General features: G+C 41.1%; 1 protein-coding gene across 2 annotated transcripts in view; it reads right to left on the bottom strand.

Moving 5' to 3' along the window:
* mxd1 (MAX dimerization protein 1) overlaps positions 1–14,371 on the bottom strand; it is a 56,997-nt gene that overhangs the window by 12,417 nt on the left and 30,209 nt on the right. For both annotated transcript variants that reach the window (XM_017682897.2, XM_017682896.2), the window contains exon 4: positions 2,500–2,614. In XM_017682897.2, coding sequence (XP_017538386.2) covers positions 2,500–2,614 — 115 coding nt within the window. The remainder of the gene's footprint in view (positions 1–2,499; positions 2,615–14,371) is intronic.

The raw sequence follows: 14,371 nt of genomic DNA on the forward strand, positions 1-14,371 counted from the left end.
ATGTTGTCGCAAATCAGCTTCACAGAATTCCAGAAAAGACAGAGTTTTAACAAGAAGAGTAAAAAAAAACCCAGGTGAGCAAGCCAGGGGTGACGGTGGCAAGGAGAACCTCCCTCAGAGCTCAGGAAGAAACCTTGGGAGGAACCAAGGCTCACCAGGGGGGACTCGTCCTCCTCTGGTCAAACTACCTACAGAGTTATTATACTACTAATATTAATAGCAGTAGTATTAGTAGTAGTAATAGCTGGGAGTCTATGAGAACATCAGTGTAGGGTGGGCAGCTAGTCCAAGGCAGGTGGCGGTAGCTGGGGCGTGGGCAGCTGGTCTGAAGAGGGTAGCAGGAGGGCTCGACAGTCAGTCGTCCATCAGCGTCCAGCCGGACAGGTGGGGGGTTGTATACATTACAAAATAAAAAACATGACAACTGAGCCCCCGAACTGAATCCTTCATCAAACAAGAACGAGAAAACATTTCACTTTCAGAACTACAGAAGAACTACTCAGAGTTGATGCAGCACAGGGGTAAACAGCCCCCCGTCCCGACTTTTTTGGAACGTGTTGTTGGCATCAAATTCAAAATGGAAATACTGTGTTCAGACATCGACACAAAGTTTGTTCTCTGAGTAGCACCCTTAAAGTATTTCCCAGCCTAGCTATCCATTCCCAGGTGTGGCAGGTGTATTTTGAGACAGCTCAATTAGGTGAGGGTTTCCCAAGCCCCACCCCAGCCCACATGTTTTACTCTAGTACAGTTCCAAACACACCTGAGCCAGGTGAACAGTGACCTACCGCCTGTGGTTTCCTGGCTCAGGTGTGTGCTGAAACAGCTGAAACATAACAAAGAAGAAAAGTAGGCTGGTTAGGTGTCCCCAAGAACCACACAGGGAACCTTTAATTAACTTTTTAATTAAGCTTTTTAGCATAATGGCATCATCTTACAAGTTTATAGTCCTCTTAACTTAATTTTGCATAGAAATTTGCTTTCTTTTATATGAGATAAATATTGTTTGTCTCTAGCACTGCTCACTACTACTATTTTTTTTTTTAAACAGATTTTTGTATTTTTTCCACATTTAAAATTTCACAGTTGCTATGGGCTTTCCCTCCAGAATATATAGGTAGGTAGGTGTCACTTCACAGGCGATTACTTGCCATAAAGAAAACTTTATCACTTTAATCAAATGTTTTTATTGACTGTTTACAATCATTAAAATGAAAGCCTAAAGTGTCGAAAACAATTGCTGAACAAGTCTCGTGTTGATATTTACATAAAAAATAAACAAACAGCGCTCACTGTTGTAATATAAAGGCATTAATAAATTCAAAAAATGAGTAAAAAAATGAAGAAATCCTCACAACTACCCTTTAAAAGGCATTATTAACATCAACGAACATCAAATAAACAAGCATTACTCACTGCTGATCTACAAAACTGCTATTAATAAACATCAAATGAACAAAACCTTTCTTAAGACCCACAGCGGCTCTCGTTAAATGTGTTTTCTGCTTTGTTTAATTTACGTGAATTTGCCAATTCACATTCTGTTTGCTGAAATGTAAACATTTGCGAAAACTACTGTGGTAACACAATCATGTTATAATGCATTCATAAGGCATCATAACCACGGCTATAAATATTTATAAAAATGCATTACACATTACAGCCATGCTTATTACGCATTATGAATTGTTAACATAATCCATTATAAGTGCTATTCATGAATTATAAGAGCTCATAAGCTGTATTTGTCCGGCTCTAAGTAAAGTGAAGCGTACTGTACTAAAGCCTCCTCCAGTGTTAAGAGTGAGGCTTCAAGTTGACGTATTTACTGAAGGATTTACTGAAACACTAAAACACAATAAAGCTCATTACAGGCTTCAAATGTCAGAGTTTAAACTAGAGCTGCCGTCAGTGTTTCACCCAATGAGGGAAAGTCAATGTTCACCACTGTGAATGTGCACCACCGTTAGCCTGGCACTGACTTAACACTGCATATCCAGTAGAACGCCTGCAGAAATCAGCCTTACTGTACTGTAGTGTAGTGTGTTGATTTTACAGGGTGAAGGTTTCTAGAGCTTGACCAATGAGGGAACAAATTACAGTGAGAGTGCTCCACTATCAAGTCTACCATGTTATTAACACTACTTATGATTCAATATCTTAACAATGCATGATGTATAATAAACATGGGTATAAAGTGTAAGTCAGTGTAATTCACTTTTATAAATATTTATAACCATGTTTATAATAACGTGACATTCACAGAAAGTGTTACCACTCGTGTTGAGCACGAATTGTGGAACACAACTAGGATCCGCTCAAATAATTGCCTTCAGGTGATAGTAACAGATGTGACAGGCCAGCAAGTGGGCTAATAACTAAATAACTAAACAAACAAACAAACAAACACACCAGTTTCTTCACGGCTTTTCTTCATGGTCTTTTGTGGTGGTTTAGTGACTTTGGCTTATTTTGACGGATGAAGGCACTCATACACACCTTGATGTGTTCCTTGGCCTTCATTAGTAGGCTGAGGGTGGTGTGCCTGTTGGAGTCTGGTCCCAGAGGCACCAGGGATTTCAAGCGTTCCAAACATAGCCGTAAATGCGCCCGTCTGGGAGGAGAGAGAGAGGGGTAGAGATGAATAATTTCATTTTAAGTGCACACTTATGATGGTGGAAACCTGAAACCTGCATACTATTCCATCTGAGGTCCCACTTCCCCTCTTAAAATACCAGCATAGTAAGTGCATGGATTTTAAACCACGGTCCCCAATTCCCACATCTGAGCCATATAACAATCAATGCAATAAGAAAACATTCATCAGTGTGATTAGAACTGCCGTAATCATCACAGCTCCAGGTCACGGCAGCACAGCGCACAATGCAGGAGGAGGAAAGCACAGCCGGTAGGATTAACAGTCTGGATCCGCTGACCAGTATCATACACCACATTATACATACGGGATGAGCTCAGCGTCGGGAAATCCAGATTTAAAAAGCTCGAGAGATGGAGGTCGTGTCAGTATCTGACGCCTAAATCTGAGCGAGGACCAGCCAGCTGTGCTTTGTTAGACTTCAAGAGCTTCCGGCTTCACCTCGTTCCCTCTGGCTTTGATCTGCTGTTGATCATGTTTTGTTTTGGCAACAGAGGACTATTACGGCTGGGGAGATTTTTGGAAAGTGGCGAAAATTCCGGAAAATTCTAAATTCCGGAGTCTTCACCACGTTCCAACGATCTAATAATCTGGAATTACGTCAGAATTCCAGAAAGCACACGTGCGATGCCACACTGGCAGTAGTCAATTCCAAGAATAAGTCAGAATTAAATTGAATAATAAAAATGTTAAATTCCATTATTCTTATGTAATAATGGAATTTAATATTTTAAATTCCATTATTGCAAATCATCAAATGGAATAATAAAAACATAAATTCTTATATTTTTAAATAAATATTTACATTCTTATGGGGTTTAATGTTCTAGAATGAGTGGAAGAAAGACAACTGACAACAGCCTAAAATTACTTGGAATAAATTAAAAATACTAAAGTATTTTTGTTCTTCTGTTTCTACAGTGCAGTACCTCATTCTTAGGAGCAAGTAAGCCATGAGGAAACTTTACTGTATGTCAACATAATGCAATTTTATTCCGAGTAATTCTGGACAATTGCTCCAGGTCCATTCTGGGTTCTAAAATTGTGGTAAACAAGAAAAAAAAAAAGAGGGAATGAAAAAAAGTTATTTACTAATACTACAGTAATTCTGGACCATTCATATCGGTACATTCTGGGTTCTAGCATCCTGACGGTCAGTCTAGACTGTAACAGCTCATTCTATCAACTGTGCAAAGCCAGAAGGAACATAGAAAGAAAAAAAAGTTTGAATTAAAACAAGTTATATGAAATTTCACATACTGTAATGAAGTCATTCTGGACCGTGTCTATTGGTCCACTTTTGGTTCTACAATTCTAGGATCTAGAATTCTGCCATCCTAAACGGTCATTCAACTGTGCTACACCAGAAGGAAAAAGGAGAGAAAGTCAAGGGAAAAATGTACTGAAACAAAGAAATTCTGGACCATTTCTATTGGTCCACCTTAGGTTCTACAGTTCTAGGATCAAAGCAGTGCTTAACTTTAATGTGCTGCTCCTGAATGTAACAACTCGGAATTGACTAAAGCCAGTGTTACACTGACGGTGCATCTCTCAGTTCTGGAATATCTGATCCATTCAGCACTGAGGGAGAAATAATCAAAGGGTTAATTCACTGATGACAGCATTCCCAGCTGCTGAGGGCGTGGTGGGTGGCGGTGCCCACATGACCTGTGTTACGCAACCTGCCTGCAGAACGCCGCTGCGACTGTACACACGTGGAGGCGTGGGTCGCAACCCAGCGATTTCACTGCCTGCCTCTTAGCTACTGTGTGTGTGTTTGGCTCACAGCAAGAGAGCTGCGTGTGTGTTTTCCTACTTAGAAAAAGATCAGTGTGTGTGCGCGCGTGTGTGTGTGTGTGTGTGTGGGCAGCTCTTTGTGAGCCATTGCTTTAAACCATAAACAGGGGAGAGAAAGAGCGAGAGATCTATGACTATTCCGGGGGCAATTCTGTCTTTCCCTTATTTTCCCTTTATTTAACTTGTTCAAACGGCGAGCAAGTCATGCGCATAACTTAGCAGGTTAGACCGTCAAGGCTTTTAACGAAGCCAGCATTAAAAATCGAACTGTGACACTCAAACTGACCACAAACTGAGACCGTCAGTTCAAAAACTAAGTGCAGGGGGGAAAAAAAATCTTCTATGGACAAAATATTAAAACGAGAGCTGCTTTAGAGCTTCAGGAAGAATGGACCGACAGTAAAGGACGTTTTTCCTTCTCCGGCAAATTCCCCATTTTGAAGATAAAATCCCGGCAGAGTAAGTTAAGTGTTAAGTGTTACTGATCAAATTTAATATCTTGATGTTTTCCAAATATTTAATAGAATCTGATGATATTAAAGTCTGCATTATCCTTATGGAACCAATCTTCTCACTGGCGATCCAACTTGAGGATTTGAAAAATGTTACCTTTTTCATTTCTTCTGTAAACGTACCGCCAGTGCTGGCCCAGTGTGTCCGTTTCCATCCGCTTACTATATAAAAGATGCGCAAGGTTTCCTTTCCTTTATTTATTGTTAGAACACTGTAAAAAATAGTGTCTCGTCAAGTGAAATGATCTTAAATCTAATCGATCTGATATTTAAGATTATCTGGCTTTTTTCTAGACAACAGAATGACAGAACGACAGGTAGAACCATAGAACGACAGGTAGAATGACAACGACAGACAGAATGATCGAAAGAACGATAGAACATTTGAGAGAATGACAGATAGAACCATAGAACGATAGATAAAACTACAGAAGGACTGACAGAATGATAGAATGACAAAACGACAGATTGAAAGAACGATAGAATGTTTGAAAGAATGATACAGAACAACAGAATGGTACAGAACGATAGAACGATTGATCGACAGAACGATAGAATGACATAACGTTAGAATGATAGATAGAACGATAGCACAAACGATAGAACGAACAATAGAACGACTGAACAGATAGAATGATAGATAGAATGACAGAACAATAGAACGAACGATAGAACAATAGATAGAATGACAGAACAAATGATAGAACGATAGATAGAATGACAGAATGATGGATAGAACGATAGATAGAACGACAGATAGATAGAACGCACGATAGAATGATAGATAGAATAACACAACGATAGACAGAACGACAGATAGATAGAATGAACGATAGAATGATAGAACGATAGATAGAATAGCAGAACGACAGATAGAACGACAGATAGATAGAACGAATGAGAATGAACGATGGAACAACAGATAGAACGATAGAACGAACGATAGAACGACTGAACGATAGACAGATGAAGGAGATCTTTATAAAGAGCAGACTGAACAGCAGAAACAGCCACGCACTTCCATCAGCCTGGAGGGTCAGCGAAGTCAATGAGCCCATGCTTCCTGAATCTCTTACAAACCTGACGAGGCTGCGTTCCGAACCCGAGGCGTGTTTTGACCGGGCCGTTTTACTCGGGTTTCTTCTGCTACAATTACACCAAGGAGAACCTCACGCCGCGTCGCAAACGTTAATTAGACAGAAAACTGTTCCAGAAAGGAAACCGAGGCAGAGCAAAGCCCAACAGAGAAAAGTGAGAAGCGCTGCCTTAGAGCCCAAAGTAGGACCACCTGAAGGTTGCCCTGACTCTCCCACCCCTCACCCAATGAGACTCTAAATCTAAAACCTTTCAAGGGGAATTTTTCAACATTTCTGCTTAAAGAAATGGCATCGATAAAGTCACTGAGAGCTCCATTCTAGAGAAACCTACCGTATACTGCCTCTAAAAGCTGCCTCAGAGTTATTAAATGAAATGATTATGAATATGCTGCCTGATTGTCCGAGAGGTCGCTCTATGACAGTTTTGAGATGACACTGGTCTGAATCATGTATTTTTAAACCCATTCATAGTAGATGGGTGGACGCAGAGTTTATCATCAACTCTGCACATGAAAAACCCAGAAGACGTGAGGAGGTTCGCTGGTGGTTTTGGATTATAAATAAAATAGCTATATTTGTGCTGTAGACATGGGGACGCCTGGTTCCCATCACCACCACTGTACAAAAATCTCTGCACAACAAACATTTGGACCAGAGACAGAAAGTTTGGGCTCCCTAGGTTTACAGTTTATGAGAGGTTTGAGCACAAGTAGCCAGCTGTGCTATTCTTTGATAAAACGCTGGTGTACAGCTGTGAAATAATACACTATATTTCCAAAAGTTTTCACTCACCCATCCAAATCAGTGAATTCAGGTGTTCCAGTCACTTCCATGGCCACAGGTGTATAAAGCCGAGCCCCTAGGCCTGCAGACTGCTTCTACAGACATTAGTGAAAGAATGGGTCGCTCTCAGGAGCTCAGTGAGTTCCAGCATGGTACCGTGATCGGACGCCACCTGTGCAGCAAGTCCAGTCATGAAATTTCCTCACTACTAAATATTCCACAGTCAACTGTCAGTGGGATTATAACAAAGTGGAAGCGATTGGGAACGACAGCAACTCAGCCACGAAGTGGTCGACCACGTAAAATGACAGAGCGGTCAGCGGATGCTGAGGGGCATAGTGCACAGAGGTCACCGACTTTCTGCAGAGTCCATCACTACAGACCTCCAAACTTCATGTGGCCTTCAGATCAGCTCAAGAACAGCGTAGAGAGCTTCATGGAATGGGTTTCCATGGCCGAGCAGCTGCATCCAAGCCTTACATCACCAAGCGCAATGCAAAGCGTGGAATGCAGTGGTGTAAAGCGCCGCCACTGGACTCTAGAGCAGTGGAGACGTGTTCTCTGGAGTGACCAATCACGGTTCTCCGTCTGGAAATCCGATGGACGAGTCTGGGTTTGGCAGTTGCCAGGAGACGGTACTTGTCTGACTGCATTGTGCCAAGTCTAAAGTCTGGTGGAGGGGGGATTATGGTGGGCTCGGCCCCTTAGTTCCAGTGAAAGGAACTCTGCACAGAGTCCTGACCTCAACCCGACAGAACACCTTTGGGATGAATTAGAGCGGAGACTGTGAGCCAGACCTTCTCGTCCAACATCAGTGTCTGACTTCACAAATGCGCTTCTGGAAGAACGGTCAAAAATTCCCATGAACACACACCTAAAAAAAAAAAAAAGCCTTCCCTGAAGAGCTGAAGCTGTTATAGCTGCAAAGGGTGGGCCAACATCATATTAAACCCTATGGATTAAGAATGTCACTCAAGTTCGTATGCATGCGAAGCCAGGCGACCAAATACTTTTGGCAATATAGTGTAAGTCTGTTTGAGGACGAGGACATTTTTATGCTTCTACTGAGAGAAAGAGTGAAAAAACTATAAGCGATCAGCTTCATTTACCCCTATTCATTAGAAGACAAAGCACAAAAACAGATCCGAGATCAGCACATCGACAAGCTTCCTACGTAAGAACACAGGGGGCCGCACATCCTTTTATCAGGAACACAATTACGGCACCCATCCAGTGATTGTACTCCTCATGAAACAGACGGCAAAAAAGGGGTTCAGCACCAGTTTGCTGAAAAAATATGATACCATTAAAAGATTGCGCAAGATTTCATTTACATTTTAAACATAATAAATGAAAAGCCTGGTGAATGAAGTCCTTTGTGAAAAGCCTTTTCATGTATACACCCACACTTCATGCTGCCCTTTCAGAATCTCAGCGTCATGCAGAGAACGTCTTAGTGCTCTACCTACACCTGTATTTTGAACAGTGTACCATCCAAGCTTTGAAAATTGCCCAAAATAGAGAAAGCATTTTCTCTCACACTCACTGATCCCTGACACTTAAAATTCCTGTGTAATATTGGGGAATATTTCTGCCGGACATTGCATCAGATGGGAATTTAATTTGTGAGACGTGCAGAGAGTCCTTTGCTGTTAAAAACCTGTATTTTTGGCTCCCAGGTGGTGCAACTGTAAGCGCTGACCAGAGTCATCTGAGAGAGAAGGGGCATAAAAGCCCTCGCTCTCTCTGTTTGGGTAGGATAGACATTCTTTCCCACCCGAGTTACTCGATGGAGACCAATGTGGGCGTCTAATGTAGCAGAACTGGCTGAACAGAGTTAACAATTTCTTCCAAGCAGGAAGAAACTTTCCTTTCGTTATTACCATTATATCAGGATAAACACAAACAAACGCAGATAAGTCAACGTACATGCAGCGCAAAACAAGCCAATTCCCTCACTCCCACGTAGTGAGAGTCCAGACTGCTGATGAAGGGACAGAAATCAGAACGAAATGAGTTAAAGAGGGAAAAGAAACTGGAACAAAAGCCAGTCTCTTGGGGTTAGTCATTAGCCATTAACCTAGCATGAACACCATCATTGGCTGTGTCAGGTATCGCTGCCGGCTTGGGCTACAAGCTGAGAGGTTACACATCTTCTCAGCTAATATATAATATATATAATCTATAATGAATAGCTCGTCATATTTACCTAATTCCGGGAGTGTCTGGTGCTCGTAGCTGGAAGCTCAAGTGTAAGAGACGCATCAAGGTCAAAGAAGCCACTGTGTGCTTACGTGTACTCGCCTTTATCTCGTTAGGGTTAGAAAGCAGTTTCGCCAACTGACCTTATATTGCTAATTTTCATTATTTTAAATTTACTTCAAGTATTATATATATATATATATATATATATATATATATATATATATATATATATATATATATATATATATATATATATCTGCTGTCTTCATTTTTCAGATTTTGAAAAAACCTGTCGCTCTTTACATTGTATGGAAATTTTATTATGAATGGACCAAAAGAAAGAGCCCAAAATTACTTGGAAGAAATTCTGGTTCCATTGACTTGCATTAAAAGTAAAGTACGTTTTTTTCCTTCTCCTTTAAAATTACCATTTTTTTGGAGATTTGAGGTTTTCTTCTGATAACAGCGATATAAAAAGTGAAAGGATATCACATAACAATATAGCATTAATCTACAAAACAGGCACCTAAATGCTTTTTATTTAAAAAAATCTATATAAGCACACTATTCACTAAACTCTCTGTAATCTTCATTATAACTGTGGTAAACATTACGACCTCCAAGCATGCCGAGCGGTCCAATGATGTTCCACTAGCGTATTAGATCCACTATTATATTGTATTGCACTGTGCTGTATTGTAGTGTATTGTATTGTGTTGCACTGTGCTGTATTGTAGTGTATTGTATTGTATTGCACTGTGCTGTATTGTGGTGTATTGTATTGTATTGTATTGCACTGTGCTGTATTGTATTGTATTGTATTGCAATGTGCTGTATTGTATTGCACTGTGCTGTATTGTAGTGTATTGTATTGTATTGCACTGTGCTGTATTGTATTGTATTGCACTGTGCTGTATTGTATTGTATTGCACTGTGCTGTATTGTAGTGTATTGTATTGCACTGTGCTGTATTGTATTGTATTGCACTGTGCTGTATTGTAGTGTATTGTATTGCAATGTGCTGTATTGTATTGCACTGTGCTGTATTGTAGTGTATTGTATTGTATTGCACTGTGCTGTATTGTAGTGTATTGTATTGCACTGTGCTGTATTGTAGTGTATTGTATTGCACTGTGCTGTATTGTATTGTATTGTAATGTGCTGTATTGTATTGCACTGTGCTGTATTGTAGTGTATTGTATTGTATTGCACTGTGCTGTATTGTATTGTATTGCACTGTGCTGTATTGTATTGTATTGTATTGCACTGTGCTGTGTTGTAGTGTATTGTATTGCACTGTGCTGTATTGTATTGTATTGTATTGCACTGTGCTGTATTGTATTGTATTGTATTGCACTGTGCTGTATTGTAGTGTATTGTATTGCACTGTGCTGTATTGTAGTGTATTGTATTGCACTGTGCTGTATTGTAGTGTATTGTCTTGCACTGTGCTGTATTGTATTGTATTGTATTGCACTGTGCTGTATTGTATTGTATTGTATTGCAATGTGCTATATTGTATTGTATTGTATTGCACTGTGCTGTATTGTAGTGTATTGTATTGCACTGTGCTGTATTGTAGTGTATTGCATTGCACTGTCCTGTATTGTAGTGTATTGTATTGCACTGTGCTGTATTGTAGTGTAGTGTATTGTATTGCACTGTGCTGTATTGTAGTGTAGTGTATTGTATTGTATTGCACTGTGCTGTATTGTAGTGTAGTGTATTGTAGTGTATTGCACTGTGCTGTATTGTAGTGTATTGCACTGTGCTGTATTGTAGTGTATTGTATTGTATTGCACTGTGCTGTATTGTAGTGTAGTGTATTGTATTGTATTGCACTGTGCTGTATTCTAGTGTATTGTAGTGTCTTGCACTGTGCTGTATTGTAATGCAGTGTATTGTAGTGTCTTGCACTGTGCTGTATTGTAGTGTAGTGTATTGTAGTGTATTGCACTGTGCTGTATTGTAGTGTAGTGTAGTGTATTGCACTGTGCTGTACTGTAGTGTAGTGTAGTGTATTGCACTGTGCTGTATTGTAGTGTCTTGCACTGTGCTGTATTGTAGTGTAGTGTAGTGTATTGCACTGTGCTGTATTGTAGTGTAGTGTATTGTAGTGTCTTGCACTGTGCTGTATTGTAGTGTAGTGTATTGTAGTGTATTGCACTGTGCTGTATTGTAGTGTAGTGTATTGTAGTGTATTGCACTGTGCTGTATTGTAGTGTAGTGTATTGTAGTGTATTGCACTGTGCTGTATTGTAGTGCAGTGTATTGTAGTGTATTGCACTGTGCTGTATTGTAGTGTAGTGTATTGTAGTGTATTGCACTGTGCTGTATTGTAGTGTAGTGTATTGTAGTGTATTGCACTGTGCTGTATTGTAGTGTAGTGTATTGTAGTGTATTGCACTGTGCTGTATTGTAGTGTAGTGTATTGTAGTGTCTTGCACTGTGCTGTATTCTAGTGTAGTGTATTGTAGGTATCAACATGTCAACATTACCTGTTGGTAACTAGCAAAGAAACTTTCTCTAGACAGACAAAGCACTTCTTGTAGGTCGCTCTGGATCAGAGCGTCTGCTAAATGCTGCAAATTGCTGTTGTCAGAAGAAAACCTCGTATCTCCATTTTTGACATTTTCCAGTTTTTGACATAATATGAAACTATATGTTGCCCTTTACACTGTGCGTAAATTTCATGATGAACGGACTAAAGGAAATGACCCAAAATGACTTGGAAAGAATTCTGGTTCCATTGACTTACATTAAAAGTAAAGTAGGTTTTAACCTTCTACTGTAAAGTTCCCATTTTGGAGATACGAGGTTTTCTTCCGACAACAGCAAAATGTAAATTAGTTTCTAGCCAGTAAAATCTCTGCGAATTCTACACGTTTTAAACGCTATTATGACCGGCTCAAGGCCGAAGCAGCAGTGAACAGGACGGATGAATGATTAATGGTGAACGAAGGCTGGGGTGAGTCTCCCGACAGGTGGGTTCAGACACAGCGCTCTGCTTATTAAGGGCGGTACTGAGCAAACAATTTAAAGACTAGATCAACATAAACCTGTCTGTGCTGTACAGACGTACACACGCATGCACAGGTTCACGTCCGTGGCACGGCTCTCTTCTCTCGGCCTTTGCTTGGATAGCTGGTCCAAAGGGCAGTGGGGTAGGATTACATAACCGTAGAACACGCTACCAGCTCTGTGACATAACTATGATAAGGGCCCTGGTGTTTGTTAAACAAATGTAAACGCCACACTGACTGCTGCACAAGGCACGCCATTCTTCACGGGTCATAGGTGATGGGTCGTAATCACGTGGGCCAAAAGGTGTAGTCGGTCTCTCCCTCTCTCCCTCCACCAGTGCGGGGCAGGCAGAGCACGTGGAGAGCTGTGACTGGTCAACGCGGTCATTGCTCTGCTATACAGCAGCCAACCGCCAGCAAGGAGGAGGCTCAGATTATGGGCCGGTTGTGTTATGGGCTGATATTCAGTGATTGATAATGAGCACTATATGCACGAATTCTGGGCCAATGACGATACATATATAGTCATATAGTCTGTAACTGTAGAACTACAAAGTGCAGCTATACAGTAAGCATATATACTATACTATACAGTTTTGGAGACCTAATGCTGCATAACAAACATTCTGCTTCTCCAAAACAGCAATAAATACAGTTGCACACAAACATTTGAATAGCCCTGGGTCAAATTATACGCTCTACAGCAGTGGTCACCAACCCTCCCCCTGCAGATCTACTTTCCTGCCGAGTTTAGTTGCATCCTGCTACCTCAGACCTTTTCTAACACTAATGTATCTGATCCAGCCAATCAAGGACTTCTGAAGAAAACAAAATATAATTGTGCTTTTGCACAGGGAAGTTCTGTTTTCCCTTTTTCCGATATGTTGAACCCAAAAATGCAAAAAACCAGCGATTGTGCAATAAAGCCAGCTCACTTACTTTCACTTAAATCAACAAAACATGCGTGTTCACTTATACTGTGGGGGCCTAGCTTAGACCCACGTGTTTCCACCTCTCACCAAACACCCATATGTACTCCAGCACATCACGTGTATGCTACAAAACAGATCAAATTAGTGACCTCTGACCCTGCCAGCTGTAAATCTCTTTGCCTAGACCCCCCCCACCCGACCTTCTGACCTCTGAGGACTTGTCTTAACCCCTTGCGGAAAGGCATGCAGGCAGAGGTGTGGCGCCACAGAGCTCCAGTTACTGTTAGAGAACCACCCCCAACCCTTTCTTTTGGAGAGAACACGCTGTACGGCATGAAGCGATCTAATCACACTTCTCCTTTAGCTGGAATTGCCCCGCTGTGGTTCCTTTTTTTCGACAGGGAGAGAAAACAAATGTCGGCTGTTTGCGAATCCTCTCGGGTAACCGTTAAGTATTCCCCGCCCGCTGCAGCCTACTCTGCTTTTGTTTGCTGGCGATCATGTGTGCGCCTCTGTGTGCACCCCCACCCATTGCTGGTGTCAGTGCTGGAGGCGCAGATCTGGTGCATGGTAAATATCTGCAGAATGTGCGACAGGCGGAGGTCACTGGGGCACTGGGAACAGCTTGCATCAGCACTGGTAAACAAGATCATACTGTGCATGCCACTGGCCATCCTCCACTGTGCGTACTCTAGGAGAAAAGTTACATCACAAGGCCTCAGCCCCGCACTGCAGTAGCCAGGACTAATTAAATAAGATGTTATTGCTTTATGTAGCACTAAAACAATCCTTAGCTGAGCCCTTTACCATCGGTATACTGACGTTATGATGATGACGCTCATTAAAACATCCAAAGTATCTACATTGTATAAACTCCACAGAGAAGCAATAACCAGGAGAATGGGATGCTCTGAAGCTGTCGCACATTAGCCTAAGATCACCACACCTAGGGCTGAACTGTCAATCGTTTTTATATCAAAATAGCAATTTTCAAATCGAAAGAGCTTCAATTTTTTTTAAATTATAGCCTGAATTATCAAATATGCTGTCTGAGAACCTGAGACCTACCTGTAGATGAGGCAGACCAATCAGAGGGATGTTTTGTGACATCACAACCACAACTTGCTGACATGCAGGCACACCACATTTATGGGTCATGCCTCAAGACCTCAAGAGAAGGTCGATATTGTGGTCTTCTAGGCAAAAAAACTCCAATTTATAGAATATAATCCCAATATTAGTTGAGATTTAGTAGACATTTTCCCCAAATCGTTCAGCTCTAACCATGCCCAATGCCAAGTATTGGCTAGAGGGGTATGAAGCAATCCGGTACTCAGGATTATCCACATTTTTGCTCTGTTCCTAT

The sequence above is a fragment of the Pygocentrus nattereri genome, chromosome 20 (genome assembly GCF_015220715.1).
Source record: "Pygocentrus nattereri isolate fPygNat1 chromosome 20, fPygNat1.pri, whole genome shotgun sequence".
In the NCBI taxonomy this organism is placed as follows: Eukaryota; Metazoa; Chordata; class Actinopteri; order Characiformes; family Serrasalmidae; genus Pygocentrus; species Pygocentrus nattereri.